Genomic DNA, 25740 nt, shown 5'->3' with positions numbered 1-25740 from the left:
TCAGATCCACTACTGACGCTGATCCGCTACTGACACTGACTTTCTTTGGTCAACATAAAATTATATTATTGTACGTCGATATTATGTTAGCACGATACATCTAAAACATCAACATCCAACAATTAACGATTAACATTATGACTTTTAACGTTTCGGTCATCATTCTATATCAGAGTGATAGACGTGTGGATGAGGTTCGATTTTAATTAGGCCTACTTATCACCACAACTTAAAACCAACAAAATCTCAATGTCAGAATTATAAGCTTGTTAATATTAAACGTTTAACAGACATTACAAAAAGGTCACCATAAATGTTATTATGTCAAAATTGGCATCAGACATTATTATGACGTTATATATTAGTTAGCTACTTAACCCTAACTTAAAACCAACAAAATATCGTCAAACAAACAATGTTAGAATATTACATTGTTTCGATGTTGTCATTATGACGTTAAAGTTGAAGTTTTCTATGCCACACTGATGTTAGTTTTAGATGTTTGTAAGACATTGGATTTTATTTACTTATCACCACAACTTAAAAGCGACAACATTTTTATGTCAAAGGATGTCAGAATATCACGTTCTGTAAACGTTTAAATTATGCCGTTGAAAAGACGTTGGGTTTTGGTCACCATAAATATCAGAATCATATGTCAAAATGACATTGGCATCAGACGTTAGATATTAGTTATGTACCACCCAAACTTAAAACCAACAAAACTTCAACGTCATTAGATGTCTATATCTTATGTCAAACTAACGTTCTTGATAGATGTTGTCCAGACGTTAGAATTTAGTCATCAAAAAGGTCATTATTCAACGTCAAAGTTGTGTTAGTACAAGACGTCTGACACACGTTGGGTTTTGGTTGCCTAACACCACAATATAAAAACAACAAAATATTAACGTCACTTGACGTCCATATTCCTATGTCAAAAGATGTTGAAAGTAGACGTTAAATGGACATTGGTTTTTGGTCACCATAAAGATCAGAATCATATGTCAAAATGACGTTGGCACTAGACATTGTTCCGACGTTGGATATCAGTTTAGTAACACCCAAACTTTAAACCAACCAAATTTCAATGTCATTAGACGACTATATCTTATGTCAAACTAACGTTCTTGATAGATGTTGCCCAGACGTTAGAATTTAGTCATCAAAAAGGTCATTATTCAATGTCAAAGTTGTGTTAATACAAGACGTCTGACACACGTTGGGTTTTGGTTGCCTAACACAACAACATAAAAACAACAAAATATTAACATCACTTCACATCAATATTCCTATGTCAAAAGATGTTGAAAGTAGACGTTAAATGGATGTTGGTTTTTGGTCAGCATAAATGTCAGAATCATATGTCAAAATGACGTTGGCACCAGACATTGGTCCGACGTTGGATATCAGTCATGTAACACCCAAACTTTAAACCAACCAAATTTCAACATCATTAGACGACTATATCTTGTGTCAAACTAATGTTCTTGATAGATGGTGTCCAGATGTTAGAATTTAGTCATCAAAAAGGTCATTATTCAACGTCAAAGTTGTGTTAGTACAAGACGTCTGACACACGTTGGGTTTTGGTTGCCTAACACCACAACATAAAAACAACAAAATATTAACGTCACTTGACATCAATATTCCTATGTCAAAAGATGTTGAAAGTAGACGTTAAAAGGACATTGGTTTTGGGTCACCATAAATGTCAGAATCATATGTCAAAATGACGTTGGCACCAGACATTGGTCCGACGTTGAAAATCAGTTATGTAACACCCAAACTTTAAACCGACCAAATTTCGACGTCATTAGACGACTATATCTTATGTCAAACTAACGTTCTTGATAGATGTTGTCCAGAAGTTAGAATTTAGTCATCAAAAAGGTCATTATTCAACGTCAAAGTTGTGTTAGTACAAGACGTCTGACACACGTTGGGTTTTGGTTGCCTAACACCACAACATAAAAACAACAAAATATTAACGTCACTTGACATCAATATTCCTATGTCAAAAGATGTTGAAAGTAGACGTTAAAAGGACATTGGTTTTGGGTCACCATAAATGTCAGAATCATATGTCAAAATGACGTTGGCACCAGACATTGGTCCAACGTTGAAAATCAGTTATGTAACACCCAAACTTTAAACCGACCAAATTTCGACGTCATTAGACGACTATATCTTATGTCAAACTAACGTTCTTGATAGATGTTGTCCAGAAGTTAGAATTTAGTCATCAAAAAGGTCATTATTCAACGTCAAAGTTGTGTTAGTACAAGACGTCTGACCCACGTTGGGTTTTGGTTGCCTAACACCACAATATAAAAACAACAAAATATTAACGTCACTTGACGTCCATATTCCTATGCCAAAAGATGTTTAAAGTAGACGTTAAATGGACGTTGGTTTTTGGTCACCATAAATGTCAGAATCATATGTCAAAATGACGTTGGCACCAGACATTGGTCCGACGTTGAAAATCAGTTATGTAACACCCAAACTTTAAACCAACCAAATTTCAACGTCATTAGACGACTATATCGTATGTCAAACTAACGTTCTTGATAGATGTTGTCCAGACGTTAGAATTTAGTCATCAAAAAGGTCATTATTCAACGTCAAAGTTGTGTTAGTACAAGACGTCTGACACACGTTGGGTTTTGGTTGCCTAACACCACAATATAAAAACAACAAAATATTCAAAATGACGTTGGCACCAGACATTGTTCCGACGTTGGATATCAGTCATGTAACACCCAACAGACCCAACAACAAAATATTAACGTCACTTGACGTCCATATTCTTATGTCAAAAGATGTTGAAAGTAGACGTTAAATGGACGTTGGTTTTTGGTCAGCATAAATGTCAGAATCATATGTCAAAATGACGTTGGCACCAGACATTGTTCCGACGTTGGATATCAGTCATGTAACACCCAACAGACCCAACAACAAAATATTAACGTCACTTGACGTCCATATTCCTATGTCAAAAGATGTTGAAAGTAGACGTTAAATGGACATTGGTTTTTGGTCAGCATAAATGTCAGAATCATATGTCAAAATGACGTTGGCACCAGACACTGTTCCGACGTTGGATATCAGTCATGTAACACCCAACAGACCCAACAACAAAATATTAACGTCACTTGACATCCATATTCCTATGTCAAAAGATGTTGAAAGTAGACGTTAAATGGACGTTGGTTTTTGGTCAGCATAAATGTCAGAATCATACGTCAAAATGACGTTGGCACCAGACATTGTTCCGACGTTGGATATCAGTCATGTAACACCCAACAGACCCAACAACAAAATATTAACGTCACTTGACGTCCATATTCCTATGTCAAAAGATGTTGAAAGTAGACGTTAAACGGACGTTGGTTTTTGGTCAGCATAAATGTCAGAATCATATGTCAAAATGACGTTGGCACCAGACATTGGTCCGACGTTGGATATCAGTCATGTAACACCCAACAGACCCAACAACAAAATATTAACGTCACTTGACGTCCATATTCCTATGTCAAAAGATGTTGAAAGTAGACGTTAAATGGACATTGGTTTTTGGTCACCATAAAGGTCAGAATCATATGTCAGAATGACGTTGGCACCAGACATTGTTCCGACGTTGGATATCAGTTAAGTAACACCCAAACTTTAAACCAACCAAATTTCAATGTCATTAGACGACTATATCTTATGTCAAACTAACGTTCTTGATAGATGTTGTCCAGACGTTAGAATTTAGTCCTCAAAAAGGTCATTATTCAACGTCAAAGTTGTGTTAGTACAAGACGTCTGACACACGTTGGGTTTTGGTTGCCTAACACCACAACATAAAAACAACAAAATATTAACGTCACTTGACATCAATATTCCTATGTCAAAAGATGTTGAAAGTAGACGTTAAATGGACGTTGGTTTTTGGTCAGCATAAATGTCAGAATTATATGTCAAAATGACATTGGCACCAGACATTGTTCCGACGTTGGATATCAGTCATGTAACACCCAACAGACCCAACAACAAAATATTAACGTCACTTGACGTCCATATTCTTATGTCAAAAGATGTTGAAAGTAGACGTTAAATGGACGTTGGTTTTTGGTCAGCATAAATGTCAGAATCATATGTCAAAATGACGTTGGCACCAGACATTGTTCCGACGTTGGATATCAGTCATGTAACACCCAACAGACCCAACAACAAAATATTAACGTCACTTGACGTCCATATACCTATGTCAAAAGATGTTGAAAGTAGACATTAAATGGACGTTGGTTTTTGGTCACCTGACGTCATGACTTGAATCCAACCAAAGACCAACGTCTATTGACGTCCGGTGCCAGCTACTCCCCAAGTAACTCCAACTCCCAAAGTAATCTGACTGTTTGGGGCAGATAAACACTGCATGTGTAACGCAAACAAACACAAATAATCCTGTGGTTAAACTTGCTTCACTTGCTTCACCATTAAACAATCTCTCTGACGTGATTCAAGTACAAATGTAAACAAATTAGGTAAAGTTTGAATGTTTTATTTAACTTAAATTTTGTCTTTTCTGACACGGCGACCAAAAAAAACACACCGTTTGTGTGTAGAGGTGTGTAAAATAAATTGTGGATTTCTCTGGGTTTGAACATTGTTGGAAACATGGCAATGTAAGTACACAGTTCAACAAAATATATACTGTAATAAAGGTCTTGTCATTTTTAGATATTCAGTATTAATGCAGAATTCCTACATTTGATACCTTTAAAGGCAATTGCACAGAGTCTTGAATTTCAAGTCAATGTTGACTCATAAGGCTCAAATAAATCTGCTGGTGCAATAGGTCAGTAGGAAAAATCTTTACGAAGCCTGCTACTCTTTAGAAGTATAATAATGTGGGTTACACACAATGCAATCAACTGATTGTAATGCAATCAACAGTATCTTGTTACCTGTTACAGTCAATTTATGAGCCGTTGATGATGTTCTCCCAGTTATACTGTTCATGGCGTGACAGGTGTAATCGCCACTGTCAGAAAATCCAGTGATGACTTTCATGAGTTTAGAAGAACTGTGTATCTCTGTCCCATTCAGTGTCCAGGTGTAACTCGCAGATGGTTCAGACTCAGCAGTGCAAGTTAATGTTAAGGTCTGCTCAAAAGCGATCTTGCTTGGGCCTTCGATGTGAACATTTTCTGGACCATCTGAAAAACAGATTTTAAGTTTTTACAGCAGTACAAATGATAAAGAATGTGAAGCTCGTTCAATAGGTGATTTAAAAATGCAAAATCTTGTGTTGAACAAAACATTTCAGGAGTACACTGTTCTGGCACACATCATTTTGAGCAGTAAATGTAAACTCTACAGTTACCTACAGTTAACAACCATGATGTAGTGAGCTTTCTCGTTGCTGGTAGGATTGCTGATTTCACAAGAATACTTTCCACTGTCTGTTCTAGACAGACTTTTAAAGGACAAAACTCTGTTCTCCTCGTGAAGTGCCATGTTGCCAGTCGGGATCAGAGCTGAGTCATCCTTCTTCCACAGTCTGGTAAAACCAGAGCCAGCAGCATCACAGGTTAAGTTGACAGAGTTCCCCTCAATTGTCAGGTTTGTTGATGATGTGACGGAAACACCTGATATTCTCTCTGTTGGGCAAAAGATCATGAATAAGTGGTAAATGTGACATAGAGTCACAGTTCACACATTTTATGATGGTGAAGAAAATGGATAGATTCTTGAAAAACTGACTCTAAACAAGTTACGATTACAAGACCCATGATGGATGTTGTGTGAAAAATATGAAAACAAGAACAAAAGTAACCCATAGTATATTTTTAATGTTATTTTAGCAGTTACACTTTTAAACAGCCTTTAACTCAGCCATCTACATGGCTGAGATTGTGTGGGTATGTTTGACAACAGTGCTCACACATACCGCTACAATATCAAGAAACACCTTACATGAATGTTGAATTTTGCCTCACTTTGCTCTCCAATTTCTCATCTATGACACATTTAAAAATGTGTTTAAAAAACAGCTTTTAATGCAATTAAGACAGCTTGGGTCTTATTAATTAAGCTCAGGGTTGGACTTACATGGACTTCTGTTGGGGTCACTAAAAATACATCAACTACAACCATTATTTTAATCACAAATAGTGAATTTTTCATTGTAATCAGTAATGTTTACATTAATAATATAAATAGGTTAAAAGAAACGTGGGGTGTGCACTGTCATACCTTTTCTTATTAAAAAAAATAACTGTTGTTGTGTTCTTCTTGCAAGAAGGCTGCTGTCCGTGAGTGAAACTCATGGACATGGACCACATAATAAGTGAAGTCACTAGTAACAGCAATATCACAGACTCCCTTACAAATCACCTGATTTTAAGAATTGTTGCATCATGAGGAGAAATGTAACAAACTTTGTGAAATTTGTGAAATTTTCAATCATTGGTCCCTTCATGTAAATTCAGCATAAAATGCAATACATTGATATTATTCCTTCCTTATAAAACATGTCAGTTTGTTGCAGCTTAGCTGTATAAGCTGTCTAGTTTTCATGTTTAAAGTGTGTCCTGTCTGCTTCCGTGTTTGAGGTGCGTCTTGCCTCCCATTAGCTGTTTGAACATACTGTTTCAACTGATTTCAAAATGTACACCACATTTAACATGTTGACAGCAAACATGTCAAATTTTACAAATCCAGTTAACAGTAACTAGTAGGCTTCTTCTTTGGGGTAAAAAGAAAGTGGAGAAAGTCAACAGACTCCCTTACAACACGCTCAATTTTAAGACTTGTTCATTAGAAGGAGCAGTATAAACTTTGTGAGAAGCTCTCTACAACACATTTTTTTCCTATTTGGGCTTACTTGTTCATTCAGCAACAGGTCAATAAAGCACATGTCTGACCCGATACATCAGTGGTGCTAGGTATATTCAGAGATGAAAAAGCGTTGTGCTTTCCACCGAAGAGGACAGATAAACACTTACTTTTAGATTCGATTTAGCTGGTGTTGAATTATGTTTCGCCTGAGATGTTTTGGATTTTCAAATGCGTCACATTTGGACACCTAGTATTATCAATTATTGCCTTTCCACTGATGCGTCAACAACATGTGAAAAATTTGTTCACCAAACATCCCCAATGCCACAATTTTCATCAGATTCTGATTAAGATGATGCTTCAACTTGACTAGAGCACAGAAAACGCCTTCGTCATGTTACACCACCTCTTCCCGACTGTGTTCCACCACTTCAAACCAAAGAAAAGAGCGCAGACCAAAACAAAAGAAAAGAAAATTGAAAAATTGTCCTTTTAAATAACCAGAGTTGTTCGAACTGTGGCAGAATATTATATTGTCTCTATTGCTATACATAATCTCCATTCGGCACTAGAAGAGATGTGAGTGAAACATCTGCTCACCATAAACTCCCAGTGTGGTGGTTCCTGTCCTTGATGATCCTCCCTGTGGTATAATGAGAACTGTGTATTGTCCACTGTCACTCAGAACCAGATTCCTGAGCTCCAGAGATCCAGTAGAAGTGAAGAGGGTGACCCTGCCTTCATAGTCTGCAGTACCATTAGGATCTATACCTGTATTGATTATAATTTTGTCATCAAATTTCCATTGCACAAATGTAAAGAGTTTTTCTAGTGTAGTCACTGTTGTACTGAACATCACTGTCTCTCCCACAGCTGCATTCAGAGGACCGTCTGGCAACACACCAGCTCCTTTGGTTAAACCTGGAACACACAGTTACAGGTCTGAGAACAACTCTAATAAGTTGAGTATTTGGTCAGTGGGACAATGTCCTTGATCACAACCACAATCACACAAAACCTTCAACTACAGCTAAAGCTGATTTTCAAATTGCAGACCAGCTGAAATAGCTGACCTCTTCCACCTATCATATGAGGACACTTAGAACAGGAGAGCTAATTGTCCTCTACCACAAAGAGGAAGTCAATTGGAGATACTTCTCTTTCTGTTTTAAATAATCAACTGGTTTATGTACAGTAGTTTACTGTTATGTGGCTCCATTTTCACTGTTGCTGGCTAAAATGATAGCCAGCGAGGATAGCATTCACTGAATTAATGTGTCTATGCACTGGTATGCATTGATATAACTACCAGTGAGAATCTCATTCCATCTTCGGTAAAAACATCAAACTGCTTATTTGCAGTAACATTTTATCTCCCAAAGCAAAATAGGGAAGGGATTGTAATCCGACAGTGTTAAGCGTCAATAATTGATGATTGCTCTTTTAGAGTAAGTGAATAAATATTTGCTTTTATCTGCTGTATCAATGCATGAAAGCTCACCTGAGATGACTCCCAGTATGATGAAGTGTATCACAGCTTTTTCCATTTCATCTGCAGTATCATCAAGTATGAGAAGAGAGAAGAGGATCACACTACTTCACCGTCCCTTTTCTAGTTTCCGCATAATGGATGTTGATTTCAATATATGATGGTAGTACAGGGAAGCACTGTGCAATAGGGATTTTCCCAACGTCATACTTCTGATCAATGATCAACAAGCTTGATAATCATTAATAATGCCGGTACTGAACAGTGAAACGTTCATAGTGGATTTACTGTGAATTTGCTCTGTATTTCGTATTGAGGTGAAGACATGAAAACTGATCGTAGGTATTTCCGGCCATGTTTCAGACAAACTTTCATCCCCTTGTGTCTTGAAGTGTTTCTCATTCCCTACACTACAGTCTCAGCTTGATTTATGCTTCTGCGTCGCGGCGACGGCGTAGCTACGTCGTCGACGCAGACCCCTACGCAGACCCTGCGCCGTAGCCTGACGTGCGCCTCCAAAAAATCCTGACTACGCGTCACGTCGACGCGTCGAGACGCGAACGGCAAGGACTGGGATTGGTCCGCTCAGACCGTCATTCCGGCAGTTGCTTTTCCGGTCAACAGTATAACAACACCGCCAGTTACTTCTGCTGCTTGCATGCTTGTCTCCTATTGCTTGTGAACTCCATGCTTTGTGAGATCCCAGCAGGGCAGGAGGAGTATTGGTGTTGTGTAGCATGTAGCTTGTAGCCCCACACTGTGACCAGAATGCTACACAGCATATCCGCTCTGACCGCAACTGCAGTGCAAGAGAGCAAGAACCCCCCGAAACCAATCCCCCCCCCCCCCCCCGGCTTGGCGGTGAATTGAACGCGTTCCCTCGACGCAGAACTTCGAATGCCCAATGACGGCGTAGGGTCGACGACGTAGCTCCGCCGTCGCCGCGACGCAGAAGACGGCCGCATAAAGGATTTATCTCATTATTCAGACATTTTGCAGCACAGCACTTAGATAATTTCTCATCATAAGTTAGGACAAGATTCATAAAATCACTACTACCCTAACATGTATAAAGAGCACTGTCTGATGATTTGTGTTACAGCCATTACACACACCGATAAGGCATAACATTATGACCACCTGCCTAATATTGTGAAGGTTCCCCTTGCGCAGCCAGAACAGCTCTGACCTGTCAAGACATGGACTTCTGACCTCTGAGGGTGTCCTGTGGTGTCTGGCACCAGGGCGTTTTATAGTGGATCCTCTGGGTCCTGTACATTTCGGGGCGGGGCCTCTGCTCCAGCACGTCTTACAGATGCTTGATCAGATTAGGATCTGGGGAATTTGGAGGCCCAGTCAACGCCTTGGGCCCTTTACTGTATTCCTCGCGCTGTTCCTGAGCAGCGTTTGCGGTGTGTCAGGGCACATTGTCTTGCTGGGGGGCCACTGCCATCAGGTAGTGTTGTTGTGATGAGGGGGTGTACTTGGTCCACAACAGTGTTTGGATGGGCGGTGCGTGTCAAGTGGCATTCACATGAATGCCAGCCCCCAAGGTTTCCGAGCAGAACATCGCATTGTGATGAGATGATCAATGTTATTCACTTCACCTGTCAGTGGTTTTAATGTTGTGGCTGATTGGTGTATGTATGGATGATTTGTTTATGTGTTGTAATGCTTCTTTTTGAACACTGGGTGGTGTCTGTGTACAGGACGGAATATAAGTGAGTTTACCAGGACAAGTGGATGTGATTGAGACTGGAATGAGCACACCATGTTTTTGTTTTGTTTTTTATCATTGGAATAAACAAGTTACAAAAGTCTCTCTAGTTGCTTTGAGTAGCAATTGTCAACACAATAAGTTGTAAGCTAATTGTTGAAATTGCACAACTTAATTTAACCATTAACGTGTCATTATTGTTGGATTTATTGTTTTTATTTTGCAAGTTGCAAGTGTAAATTCAAGTAATAATGGGATTTTTCAGTTTTATTGAAAAAATACACTTTAAATCTCATTTCCACAGTTACCAGTGTCTGGCCATTGTATTTAAAAGACAGTTGCATATTCAATTGCTGTTAAAACCACATAAACAACAGTATTATTCTATTTGTTGTATTTAATGTGTTATCTCAACCAAATATTTTTCCATTTTCATCATTGAGGTTGGAAACATTAAGTCACCACATTATAGAAAAACGCAGTACAAAAATGCATAAAACTATAAGAGCCATTTCATTGTATCAACATCAGAATTAAAAGCAAAACAAATGCATCTCTGTATAGTAATAGCAACAAGTAACAACAAATGTAACTCAACTGTTTAGATGCGATGAAAGCTTGCGTACATATCTTTTTTGTTAACAATACACTCAATGTAACAGGGCTTATAGTGTAAAACCTCAAATTATTATCACCCAATCCTGCAGCTCTACAGAGCTTTTTATTCTATTCTAGCTCTTTGTTTTGGGTTTGAAAAATGTTTTCTTGTAAAAGCAACAATCAAACTGTGAATCTTTGCTGTTTTTTTGTTTTTTTTGTTTCTGTTTCTCTTGTTGGGAGAAGGAAAAGGTCAAGAGTGCATTCTACTGGTACCTCTTACTCAGGCAGGCCCAAAAAAGGCAACTGATTTTTTGTTACTGAGAAAAACTGCCATCCCATGCTCTCTCAGTTTGAGGAAACCAGAACACAAGGGAAGGTGACTGCAGGTGAAACAGACATTAGAGCCCCTGCTTCTGAACCACACACAAATCAGAATGCTGGCGTTAATGAAAGGCTAGTACAGTATATTACATAAAGTTTAACATGGTCACCATCTTAGTTTACCACGTTAGTATGCAAACATTAACTGTGTTGAACCAGATGATGGCGCTAGATTAAAAGTCAGGAGATCACTAAAGTGGGACATTACTGTGTGAACCAAATATCATGGCAATCCAGTGATAGTTATCCAAAAAACTGAAGATGTCCTGTTTAAGTCCATTAATAGTAGATATTTAGTCTGGACCAAAATGATGAAGCAACTGACCCCTAAAAATCAATATTGCTGAATATTTTATTTTCTTAACTTGTCCTCGCCTGTTCATTATCAATCATAACAGGAGCTCATTTGATCCTGCAGGTGAAGTCAGGTGCTCACTCCTTAATTAGGGTTAATCCACGAAAATGACTAAAATTATGTCATGATGTGCATTTACATCTTTAATTTGAATAATTACCAGCACATCTACTCACCTCAGCTTTTAGAGCTTCTATGTCAATTCAGTTCCCAATACTGCTCTAATAAACACATTTAGCTAAATGAACTCCTGTAAATATCAATCATTAAATCTACTGCTGAACTTGAGTTCATACACTATTAAATACAATTTCACAAGATTATTCAATAACAAATCAGAAACAAGACCATATCAGATCCAAAATCTATTAATTAGACATTATTTTACCCTTTCTACCAAATAATACAGTAGACACCACGCCTAATGCTACCAAACATGGACCAACGATGGCTTAATTAGATAAAACAGGCTGATCTGACAAATGCAGTCCCATATTAATAATAGTAGAGGTAAGTACTGTGCAATGGAAAACTTTCCTATCATACCTCTGAAATGTCCATCTAATGATTAAAAAGGTCCATCTTGCCAGATAAACTACAGTTAGACCACAGGAGCGCAACATACTGGAGCTTTTGGCAAGCAGTTGCTCTGCATGAAGGATTTATCTCATAGTTCAGACATTTAGCGGCGCAGCTCTTAGATACATTTTCTAAATTAATTAGGATAAGATTCATGAAATCCCAACTGCTCTAGAACAGCTACAAAGAGGACTGTCAAAGTCTGATGATTTGTGTTGCAGCAATTACATATGAATGTGTTATTTGTTTATTTGTTGTAATTGTCTTTTTTGAACACTGGGTGGTGTAGGGTACAGGAGGGAATATAGGTGAGCTCACCAGGACAGGTGGAGGTGATTAGGACTGGCCTGTTGTTTTTGTTAGAATAAACAGTCTTGCAAGTTACAAAAGTAATCTATACAGAAAACACATGTCTGAAAAAACTTGGTCCAGCAATCCTTTAGTAGCAATAGTCACCACAATAAGTTTAAACTTCAAAGGCACAATTTCATTGAAACATTTCATTATTGTTTTTATTTATTGTTTTGGGTTTTTTGCGAGTAAATGAGTAATTTCAAGTAAACAATGATGGGATAAACCTCATTTTAACAGTTACCAGTGTTTTCTATGCATCATTTCTGTATAGTGTCTTATTTTAATCAAATATTTTTACATTTTCAATGCTGAAGTTTGACACAATAAGAGACCAGGAGAACATAAGTATATACACTTTAGATCAGATATAGACTGTAAAATTCAGAAATCAGAATTAAATGCAAACATATCTATCACTGTTTAGCAAAAGCAGACTAAGAAATGTTCAAACTCAACTGTTAAGGTGTAATAAAAGCTTGTGTAAACTGTAAACTCCTGATAAACACAGCACTTCTTTAACATCTGTTGTTTGTTGTTCCTGTTTCCCTCAAACTGCCAAGCTGTGTGTCTCTCTAGTTATTCAACCTTCTCTTCTCTTTTCACTCAGGCCCCTCCTGTCACTGCCTCACACAGATGTAGGATTTGAAATGTCGCCCACTTGGGGCCCCATTACTGATCACCGCTCACTTGTGTTTTTATCTGTACTTAATTTATAAAAATTTGTATATATTATCATTCTTTTTGGCAATCTTCTTTGTTTGGCCCGTCGTCCTTCTGGTCACCATGGTGGAGAGGAGGTCATATAGCGCAAGTGACTTGGCGACACCACAGTCCTTATATTTTGTAATCAACATGCATTAAAAATAGATTTTTTCTTGTGTCATCATGTGGAGCACTTCTGCCTCCAAGTGGCCAAAGAGTCAGTTAAAAGTAATCCAGTTACTGCTATGTTTTACTGGGTAACCTAAAGATAGAGGAGAAATAGTTGACGTTCGCTGTGTCTTCTTTTCTTGGTGCAGCTGAAGGTGTTTATATTTTCTGATCACCTGCAGGACACAGACAGAAACAAGAGATTAAAGCAAAGAGTAGTAGTTTCAATAGATTCAAACCTAGATGAATCATTTATACAGAAAAAACAAACTCTTTGTGCTTCTTTAACTGAGAACAGTAGCAAACTTACCTTAAAGGGAAAGCACACTAATTTAATATGGTGTCATACACCATTGAGATATCCTCATACACATTATCTTCTTCTTCTAGGCAAAAGAAGAAAAAAGAGGTTGAATACATTCAGTAGTTTATTCTATATTCTGTCTGTGTGGTCATATGATAGAAGTAACATCAGGTACATACTGACCTCGTTTCTGAGTTTGGGGTGGCGGAGCTTTGTTGTTGGTTCTAAACATTAGAAATAAAGCATTGTTAAAATGTGGTCATGTGTTCAGATGCTATACAAAAATCCAACATATATAACACATGTTGTGTTTGTGTATTGTTTGAGACATAAATGGGATCATAAAGGACATTTGTGAAAATTGTTTACTGTTCACTGTGAAGGCTATTTTTCAAGTCAGGCTTAGGACCATAGGAGTATATAATACATTGCAACACTCTAGCAAAAGCAGCACATAGGCAAGTGACTTTTTGAAGGTTGAATAAACAATTTTCTACTGTCACATCACCATAATTTTAGTTCGAGGTTTCCATCTACTCATTTCCCTTGAGACCAAACCAAACCAGATGTTTGTCATGGGATGCTGAATATTTATGGCTCTACCTTGAAATATTACACCAGCTCCTGCCATTACAAAACACAAAATTTTCTCACATATTATTTGATGACGATGATACACAGAACAAAAAGGTTATTTGGGGTGTTCACAAAATGCTTTGCACATCATAGTGAACTTCCGATTTTGTTGATACTGTGTCAAACTTACATGAATTCGCTAGGTAGGCTTACATTTGGTGGTTGCACTTTAAAATCAATGTTCAATATAATGCAGTCCAAGTTTACACCAGTTAATATGTAGGACCTTAAACCTTAACATTCTGACACAACAACAACAACAGCTTAATATGATGATCAGATTAATGTAGGTAGGACAGTAGTACCAGAATTCATTAGTCTATGCAGTACACCTAAAAAGCTGCAAACTCAGTGTATCCATTGTATTGTATAAGTCTGATTATGATTTACCTTAATCACCTGTGCTCAGTGATGACTGAGCAAATTCTATCTGCTGATGAGAATGTGAGATGCAGTTGAAGGCTTTGAATAATAAGTATAATTTAAGAGAAGTGTAAATAAAAAATAATTCCTTTCTTAGTTCTTTGTCAAAGCAGAGAATCTGTGAGAGCTCCGTATATTTGTACACATTTAGGAACCTTAAAAACATGGTCCTAAACCTTAACTAAGCTTATCTCTTTAAAATAACATTGAATGCTCATTATTAAATATGCAACAATTAAAGTGAAAGTTTAAAAACAAATATTGATTTGATCAGATTTCATGGACAATGCAGAAAGAAATCAGATTTTGATTTGAATATTGCTTAATATAGATTGCTAGACCTATTCCCAACCCATAACACAACACATAAAACACGCGCACAATGAAACCAAAATGACAGGACCGTGACACAGAGTAATGTTGTGTGACGCTCGTAAAGTGTATTGTGTGCCCATGTGTATGGTTTCAGACTACTATATCATTCTTTATTTTAGATTATTTTATTATCCTGTGAGTAATCCCCTTTTTCACTTAATGTATCTGTAAAATAATTACATATTTTTTCTATAACTTTACCAGATTAGTTACCTTTTTTTTTTTTTTTTGTCTCCTAATTATGTAATCCGGTTACATGTATTCCGTTACTCCCCAAGCCTGACTGTAAAGTAATCTAACTGTTTGGGGCAGATAAACACTGCATGGGTAATGCAAACAAACACAACAATCCTGAGGTTAAACTCGCTTCACTGGTGGTGAACACACCACGACCCGGGCGCGGTCGTGGTGTGTTCACCACCAGTGAAGCGAGTTTAACCTCAGGATTGTTGTGTTTGTTTGCAGATCGTGGATGCGCCTAGTGCTATGGCCCTGCCTGATTGTGGATGCGCCTACTGCCATGGCCCTGCCTGACACCCACCACTACAGTCGCTAATATTAGTCATATCTCTGTTACATACGTTCCACTACTATTATTGTAATGCATTACCACATACTATCCTTACCGTTAACTACTACTACTGTTATCACTAGTAATCACATTTCCATGTGCATTTCATTGTTGTTGCTGTGATGCCTCTTTATGTGCTTTCATTCCTGTCAACCATCCATTATAATTGTATACATTGTGATCTCGTTGATCTGGTCTGTACATGCGACATCTATTGTACGTCTGTCCGTCCTGGGAGAGGGATCCCTCCTCTGTGGCTCTTCCTGAGTTTTCTTCCGCATTTTTTTTTCCCTGTTAAAAGGGCTTTTTTGGGGGGGCAAGTTTTTCCTCATTCGAATCGAGGGTCGAAGGACAGAGGGTGTCGTCTCTGTACAGATTGTAAAGCCCTCTGAGGCAAACTGTGATTTGTGAATTTGGGCTATACAAATAAAATTTGATTTGATTTGATTTGATTTGATTTAAACAATCTCTCTGACGTGATTCAAGTACAAATGTAAACAAATTAGGTAAAGTTTTAACGTTTTATTTAACATAAATTTAGTCTTTTCTGACACGGCAACCAAACAAAACACACCGTTTGTGTGTAAGCTTGTGTAAAATAAATTGTGGATTTCTCTGGGTTTGAACATTGTTGGAAACATGACACATACACAGTTCAACAAAATGTATAATAAAGGTCTTGTTTTTAGATATACTAATATAATATATACTATATTAAAATTTATAATAAAGGTCTTGTTGTTTTTAGATATACTAATGCAGAATTCCTACATATGATACCTTTAAAGGTATTTTACGCAGAGCCTTGAATTTCAAGCCAATGTTGACTCATAAGCCTCAAATAAATCTGCTGCTGCAATGGGTCAGTAGGGAAAATCTTTACGAAGCCTGCTATTCTTCTCATCTCATCATCTACTATTCTGCGAGGGTCGCTTGATCTCCTTTCAGAGGATAAAGTAGGGCTGAAGTTACTGGAACCAATCCAAGTTTCACTATGATGAGAGACATATCCAGGCGACCCATCCAGGGTGCAACCTGATGCCAGCTCATCGCAGGGCCCTTTCTGATGGCAGAGGGCACCACACAGGGCGCCATCTGCACATCAGGACCAATTTTGGGGTTCAGTGTCTTGCCCAGGGGAGCTGGGATTTGAACCAGGAACCTTCTAATCACTATTCACCTGCTCTACCAACTGAGCTACAGCCACCCCCTGCTACTCTTTAGAAGTATAATACTGTGGGTTACACACAATGCAATCAACTGATTGTAATGCAATCAACAGTATCTTGTTACCTGTTACAGTCAATTTATGAACCACTGATGACGTTCTCCCAGTTATACTGTTCATGGCTTGACAGGTGTAGCTGCCGATGTCAGAAAATCCAGTGATGACTTTCGTGACTACAAAAGAACTGTGTATCTCTGTCCCATTCAGTGTCCAGGTGTAACTAGCAGATGGTTCGGACTCAGCAGTGCAGGTTAATGTTAAGGTCTGTTCAAAAGCGATCTTGCTTGGGCCTTCGATGTGAACATTTTCTGGTCCATCTGAAAAACAGATTTTAAGTTTTACAGCAGCTCAATAATAAAGAATGTGAAGGTTGTTCAATAGGTGATTTAAAAATGTAAAATCTTGTGTTGAATAAAACATTTCAGGAGTACACTGTTCTGGCACACATCATTTTGAGCAGTATATATAAACTCTACAGTTACCTACAGTTCACAACCATGATGTACTGAGCTTTATCATTGCTGACAGGATTGCTGATTTCACAAGAATATTTTCCACTGTCTGTTCTAGACAGACTTTTAAAGGACAAAACTCTGTTCTCCTCGTGAAGTGCCATGTTGCCAGTCAGGATCAGATCTGAGTCATCCTTCATCCACAGTCTGGTAAAGACAGAGCCAGCAGCATCACAGGTTAAGTTGACAGAGTTCCCCTCAGTCGTCAGCTTTGTTGATGATGTGACGGAAACACCTGATATTCTCTCTGTTGGGCAAAAGATCATGAATAAGTGGTAAATGTGACATAGAGTCACAGTTCACACATTTTATGATGTGAAGAAAAACTGACTCTAAACAAGTGATGATTAGAAGACCCATGATGGATGTTGTGTGAAAAATATGAAAACAGGAACAAAAGTAACCCAGGGTTGACTGAGTAAATAAATAAAGTTACTTATTCATAGTATATTTTAAACGTTATTTTAACAGTTACACTTTTAAACAACCTTTAACTCAGCCATCTACATGGCTCAGATTGTGTGGGTTCAGTTGAAAACAGAGCACACACATACCGCTACAATATCAAGAAACACCTTACATGAACATTGAGTTTTGCCAATTTCTCATCTATGACAAAGTAAAAAATGTGTTTAAAAAACAGCTTTTAATGCAATTAAGAGCCTCAAGTCATATTAATTAAGCTCAAGGTTGGACTTACATGGACTTCCGTGGGGAAATACATTACCAACAACGCTTATTTTAATCACAAATAATGAATTTTTCATTGTAATTAGTCATTTTGACAATAATATAAATAGGTCAAAAGAAACATGTGGGGTGTGCACTGTCATACCTTTTTCTTATTAAAAAGAAATTAACTGCTGTTGTGTTACTCTTCACACACTTGTTGCAAGAAGTGGACTGCTGTGTGTGAGTCATGTACATGGACCACATAATAAAGTGAAGTCACTAGTAACGGCAATATCACAGACTCCCTTACAAATCACCTGATTTTAGGAGTTGTTGCATCATGAGGAGAAACGTAACAAACTTTGTGAAATGACAATGCTAAATTTTGAATCATTGGTCCCTTCTTGTAAATTCAGCATGAAATGCAATGCATTAGGATTATTCCTTCCTTGTAAAACATGTCGGTTTGTCACAGCATCACTGTATAAGCGGTCTGGTTTTCATGTTTAAAGTGTGTCCTGTCTGCTTCCGTGTTTGTAGACAGTAGACTTCTTCTTCGGGGTAAAAAAAAAGTGAAGCAAGTCACCAGACTCCCTTACAACACGCTCAATTTTAAGACTTGTTCATTAGAAGGAGCAGTATAAACTTTGTGAAAAGCTCTCTACAACACATTTTTTTCTGTTTGGACTTGTTCATTCAGCAACAGGTCAATAAAGCACGTCTGACCCGATGCATCAGTGGTGCTAGGTATAGTCAGAGATGAAAAAGCATTGTGCTTTCAACCGGAGAGGACAGATAGATAGACTTACTTTTAGATTCTATTTAGCTGGTGTTATGTTTTGCCTGAGATGTTTTGTATTTTCAAATGCGTCACATTTGGACACCTAGAATTATCAATTATTTCCTATCCACTGTTGATGCGTCAACAACATGTGAAACATTTGTTCACGAAACATCCTCAATCATCCATCCTCCTCATTTTCATCAGATTCTGATTAAGATGATGCTTCAACTTGACTGGAGCACAGAAACGCCTTTGTTATGTTACACCAACTCTTCCTGACTGTGTTCCACCACTTCAAACCAAAGAAAAGAGTGCAGACCAAAACAAAAGAAAAAAATCTGTCATGTTAAATAATCAGAGTTGTTCAAACTTTGGCAGAATATTATATTGTCTCTATTGCTATACATAATCTCCATTCTTCACCACAAGAGATTCAAGTGAAACATCTGCTCACCATAAACTTCCAGTGTGGTGGTTCCTGTCATTGATGATCCTTCCTGTGGTAGAATGAAAATGCTGTATTCTCCACTGTCACTCAGAACCAGATTCCTGAGCTCCAGAGATCCAGTAGAAGTGAAGAGGGTGACCCTGCCTACATACTCTGCAGTAGCATTAGTATCTGTATTGAATATAATTTTGTCACCAAATTGCCATTGCACAAATGTAAAGGGTTTTTCTGGTGGAGTCACTGTTGTACTGAACATCACTGTGTCTCCCACAGCTGCATTCAGAGGACCGTCTGGCAACACACCAGCTCCTTTGGTTAAACCTGGAACACACAGTTACAGGTCTGAGAACAACTCTAATAAGTTGAGTATTTGGTCAGTGGGATAATGTCCTTGATTACAACCACAATCACACAGAACCTTCAACTACAGCTAAAGGGCACGTAGGACAGGAGAGCTAATTGTCCTCTTACACAAAGACACACACAACTTTCTGTTTTAAATAATTAACTGGTTTATGTACAGTAGTTTACTGTTATGTGGCTCCATTTTCACTGTAAGGGACTGTAAGGGATAGCTTAGAACGAGGATAGCATTGACTGAACTAATTTGTCTATGCATTGATATAACTACCAATTAGAATCTCATTCCATCTTGAGTCGAATCTTGAACTGCTCAATTGCAGTAACATTTTATCTCCCAAAGCGAAATAAGGAAGGGATTGTAATCTGACAGTGTTAAGCATCAATAATTGATCTATGCTTTTAGAAATAAGTTAATAAATATTTTCTTTTATCTGCTGTATCAATGCATGAAAGCTCACCTGAGATGACTCCCACGATGATGAATTGTATCACAGCTATTTCCATTTTATCTGCAGTATCATCAAGATGAGAAGACAGAAGAGGATCACTTTACTTCATGCTCCCTTTACCGATTTCAGCATAATGAATGCTCATTTCGGTGTATGAAATTTGTACAAGGAAGTACTGTGCAAAGGGGAATTTCCCGTCATCATACCTCATCAAGGTCCAACTTGATAATCATTAACAATGTGTATGCAGGAAAATATATAGTGTATCAAGTAGACCACAACAACCGTTGTTTCAATATGAAAAGGTAGGACAGAGCGCACCCCAGAGAGAGAGAGATGGTCATTGTCACCAGTGCCAGCACTGACCAATTTGGTGCCCTAGGCAAGATTTTAGCTGGCGCCCCATGGCATCGCAGTCAATTTCACAATCTATTTTCATACACTCACACAGAAACTGCATGTATGTATTCAATATTTTAAAAGTGCATCTGAAGAGAGAATAGAAGAACATGTGACCACTGGATGTTACATTTTAACTAACATGCAAGCAGGAAAACACAGCCAACAGGTTAAAATAACACCTGAACATGCCTAACGTTAACTTGCATTAAACTATTCATTTCATTCACTTCATCACATTGACCTTACTGTACCTCTTTCTTTTTCACGTTTTCCTTCCTCTTCTTTTCCTTCCCTGGGCGCCAGATGGTTTCAATCTTTTGGACATTGTGGTTCTGCTACAGTATCAATAAATCTCTCTCTAGGTCTTGTCCTATCTAAAAAAAAGTGTATACTTACTTGTTCTACTTACGTTACAACATACAGTACATTTTAGGATCTCCTTCGAAGTCCCTTCTTAAAACATATTTTTATCCCACAGCATTTCCTTATTTTACTTGAATTTAAATGTTTGTTTTGATTCTTGTATCCCTTCCCTGTTGTTTCCAGGTTTCTTTAAAAACTGGATGATTGTATGACTTTTTTTTTGATGCCTTTGTGAGGCACTTTGTAATGTGGATTTTGGAAAGCGCTCTATAAATAAAAGTAATTATTATTACACGTGCAGTTCTCAGTGTGCTATAATTTATAAAATTGAAGCACTTTGCCCGTTTATTCCCTCTTGAAGATGTTTTAACAAAAAAAATCAATAAAAAAACAAAAAATACGATCTGTTTTGTTAATCTTTTAAATATAAGTGTGATTCTGTACACATTCACATGTCAGATTGGTCGATGACTCATCTGGCAATATAAATCAATATCAGTGTTTGTTATCAACTGGTGTCCTCTTGCCCTGTCTTCTGCCTCGTGTAATCATAAAGGTAAAAAGATGTAAACTGACATGTCCACTCAATTGTTGCGTCAGAGCACCAGCATCAGTCTTTCACCTCTCAAACGGCCTTGAAAAGAAAATCATGTCATAATTCATGTTTCACATATTGGTCTTGCTATCTGACCTCTCCCTGTACTTTCTTCTCAAACATTCAAAAAGTGTGACATTAGTCTCTATTATAACAGCAGTGGCATTTAAACAATGAGACTAAAAAAAACTTGGTAGTATTTAAATTTTTTGCATGATTAAAGGAGATAGAAATATCTTATTAGATACTGTAAAATCTAAAGAAAATGTTCATTCAAAGTTGTATTTGCAATTGACACCAATTACAGATGAATGTTGAAAAAACTGCCAGTGCTTTTTGTAGGTTCAGGTGGAAAATCATGACACCACCGGCCTTGTTGCTGGACTCAATAGACAAATGTCCCTGAGTTCATAATTTATGTCTATTATAAACATTTTATGATACCTGTTGTGTAGAAAAAATAAATGGACTTTGTCTGTTATTTATTACTGAAGTTATGTATCTGACCCTTAAACAGACGTGTCAGGCTGGTCTGGTCAAACACAATGGAAGTCATGGAGCATCTTTAGCAGCTGACCTGCACTCAGGTGAAATCTTATCTTCTTTATCATTATTAAGCTATCACTATTACACCTGTAATCATTAATCCACAATGTTCGGACAGACCAGGCCAAGGACAAGGAGGAAGTTCGCATTGTTCTCAGGCCAGCTGATCTCAGTGAGTTTGTTACAAAAGAAAAAGGCTTTAAATGTGTTGTCCTCCTCAGTTACCTGTTTATTCTAGACAGATACAGACAGGTGCATGGGAAAATGTATCTGCAAATGCAACAAAAACAAAAGAAAAGAGAGAACACCATGGAATAAGATAAATAAAACAACGCTGCGCAGCGCAACACCAAGGCTACTAAAAGTAAACTAAAAACTAAACATTTAAATAGAATAAATATAAATGCTCCTAGACTTTAGAAAAAAATGAAAACTAACTGAAATGATGTACCCACAAAACGTAATTGAATAAAATAGAAATATAAAGGAAATGTCTTTAGTCTTTACTTGCTCAGATTATGTTAGTACAAATTATATTGGAGTGTTGTTGTGCTAATTGTGGTGAAGGATGTTCTACCAGTGGCTTGACACGCCACCCAGAAAAGATGGAGTGGATAACAGGAGAATGTGGCTGCATGTGGTAAAACTCTCATGTTTTCTGCTGTATTAGTATTACTCTGCATCTAACATCAAACTCAGCAGAATGAACAATAACCTGAAGAAGACATAAAATGGTTGGTTTGAATAAATACATTAAAAAACAATAACACTGCTCTTTTTTTAGATTGTTGATCTTTGAAACTGCGGAAGGCTTCTTATGATTGTTTATGCTGCGGGAGGAAAAGTTAACAAATAATTATAAATAGGATAGGATAGGAGTTTTGATAAACAGCAGCACGCCTACAGTGTTGTTGAACTAAAGCAAGGTGTCATTTCTAAGCAAATCTGAACAACAAAAGAGGAAGAGAGAGCAACTAAAAATACAGTAAGACTGCAACTGAAAATACATGAGTTGTTGTTTGTGGCACGCAGTCAATATATTGATTAAGTAAGACCACAGAACAGACAGGTACGAAAACTAAAAGAAAACACATATGGATGCTTCTCCAGTTTATTCAGTCACACTTAACTCACCTTCAAAGCTAGACAAGTCGCTCCGTGCTGTCCGTGACATCTTATAAATGTCTGAATTTCTCAGCTTCACACTCAATTTTTCTAGGGGGTTAAAAGAGCGATTGTTAAATCTCATGATTCATTATCACTATGACGGCACTCTTACGATTGAGAAATAAGTCATTCCATCGTCATCGCTTTATACAATAAGACAAGATAAGACTTGAACTTACTCACCTTTCTGATGTGCTGGATAAATGCTGTTGACTCTGAAAAACATAAAAGTGAGGCATTGTTAAAATGTGACCAGCCTGACGTTACACAAATTCAATCATTTAAACCAGCTTCCTGACATTTCCACTTTATAGAAATGTATTAACTTCAGCGAGGCAAGTGGCTCAGAAGTTAATGTTAAATGGAAAATCAGCTGAGGCATACAACTCTTGAAGAAGTTAATTAACCACCATCAATTAAAAGATTAATTTGTCTGTTGTGTTGAGTCTTGTATGTGCTGAGTGACCAGAAAAATAGAAACCCCTGTGCATTCCCTTACAGAGCAACCAAAAATAAATAATGATGTAACAAATATTAACATCTACTGAGAAATATTATGTAATATACTGAAAAATACATGTTAAGTTCACATTTGACCATGCATACCAATATATTGTAATTTTGCTTCAAGAATAATATACACAGATATGTTTTAAAAAAATCAATTAGTTAAAATATATTTTGCATATACTGCTAGAAAAAATATTTTTGGAAAATGTTCTTACAATATGGAAAAAAAATAGCAATAATTTGTGTATTTGTTGATAAGTATTGAATATATACTCTGATAAATTCAATAATACATGAAGATGAAGCTAGTTTTAAACATAAGCCTGTGCTGGTAATGTATCTGTGTAATATGTAATTTAATAATACACTGTTTAATTGACATGAATGATGAATATTAATATATTAGTTCTTCATTTATGGAAATTATATTATTATAATTCAGTCCAATACGAGAACATAATACAATGATATTTTATTGGTGTCGTCTCCGTGTCAAAGAAGCTTTAATTGAATTTTACACTAATTTCTGAGGCTGTGTTTCAAATATTTTGCTCGAATCACTCAATTTAAAAAACACCTGTCGATATAATGCAGTTCAATGAAAAAATCAGAAAGTACAGCATAAAGCTCTGCGTAAAGGATTTATCTCATTATTCAGGCATTTTGCAGCACAGCACTTAGATACTTTTTCAGCATGAATGAGGACAAGATTCATGAAATCACTGCTACCCTAACATGTATAAAAAGCTCTGTTAAAGTCTGATGATTTGTGTTACAGCCATTACATATGTATGGATGATTTGTTTATATGTTGTAATGCTCCTTTTTGAACACTGGGTGGTGTTTGGGTACAGAAAGGAAGATAAGTGAGTTCACCAGGACAAGTGGAGGTGATTGAGACCGGAATGAGCACAGTCTAACCAAGCACACACTGTTATTTTTTTATTATTGGAATAAACAGTCTTGCAAGTTACAAAAGTCTCTGTAGTGGCTCTGAGTAGAGAGCCACTACAATAAGTTGTCAGCTAATTGTTGAAATTGTTTTCAATAATCAAGGGTAAACTTAAGAGGCACCTTCATTTAACCATTAACGTGTCATTATTGTTGTATTTATTGTTTTTTGCAAGTAAATAGGAACAAAAAAAGTTTCAATTCAAGTAAATAATGACAGGATACACCTGTACATACAGTTTTATTGAAATAGTGCACTTTAAATCTCCTTTTGCACACAGTTGCCAGTGTTAAGACATTATGTTTAAACGGCATTTACATATTAAATTGCTGTCAGAACCACATGGCATAGACAAGATTATTATGTGCATAATTTTTGCATAATGTCTTATCCCAACCAAATATTTTTCCATATTTCAACATTGAGGTTGGAACATAAGACATGAGAGAACAATGAAAGTAAGATTAGATATGCACTGTTAAGGAAATAAACAAAGTACATAAAAGATATCTACAGCAATAAGAGTCATTTCAATGCTTCAAATATCAAACACCAGAATTAAATACATACACATTCATCACTATTTATTAAAAGCAGAACAACAAATGTTTCTTTTTATTCAGCTGTTCAGGTACAATAAAAGCAATTGGACTTATTTCCAAATAAATATCTTTTACATTCGTAATACAGTAAACATAAAGGGACTCTAAATTGTCACCCAGATCCACAGTTATAATATTATCTCTCAATTTCTCTAAAAAATAACAATCTCTAGACTCCTGATAAACACTGTATTTCTCTAACTTCTATTATTTGTTGTTTCTGTTTCCCTCAAACTACCAAGCTGTGTGTCTTTATCTCTCTTTCTAGTTTTATCCTTCTTCTCCTCTCTTTTTACTCAGGCTCCTTTCTGCTGGACCATCAGTGGCCCAGGAGCCTCCCTCTCTCCTGGCTGATGCCTCACACAGATGTTGGATCTGGATCGTCGCCCCTTTGGGTGCCCCTCATGGATTATCATTCACTTATGTGTTTATCTGTATTTTAGTCATCAAAATTGGTATATACCGATTCTTGCTAATCTTCTTTGTGTGGCCTGTCATCTTCCAGACCACCGCGGCAGAGAGGAGGTTGTATAGCGCAGGTACCCACTTGGCGACACCTCCGGCTGCTCAGTTCCTCCTGGATCAGTAAAAATACTTTATAATCTAAATGTATCTGAATTCTTTCATTGTAATCTTTATGTTCTGTGATTTTGATGGTT

The 25740-nt window shown here is 37.1% G+C and overlaps 1 protein-coding gene across 1 annotated transcript; it reads right to left on the bottom strand.

Moving 5' to 3' along the window:
• Positions 1–16403: 16403 nt before the first annotated feature.
• Positions 16404–19999, bottom strand: LOC311260104 (cell adhesion molecule CEACAM6-like; the record flags this gene model as incomplete). The annotated part of the gene is made up of 5 exons (XM_084357616.1): positions 16404–16630; positions 16782–17033; positions 17203–17475; positions 19139–19453; positions 19954–19999. The coding sequence occupies 5 exons, from the start codon at positions 19997–19999 to the stop codon at positions 16404–16406; spliced, it is 1113 nt and encodes a 370-aa protein (XP_084213742.1).
• Between the last annotated feature and the right edge of the window lie 5741 nt (positions 20000–25740).

This window comes from Pagrus pagrus (genome assembly GCF_965226575.1).
Source record: "Pagrus pagrus genome assembly, chromosome: 7".
Classification (NCBI taxonomy): Eukaryota; Metazoa; Chordata; class Actinopteri; order Spariformes; family Sparidae; genus Pagrus; species Pagrus pagrus.
The sequence above is the reverse complement of the archived record's forward strand: the minus strand, read 5'-3'. Positions and strand labels throughout refer to the sequence as shown.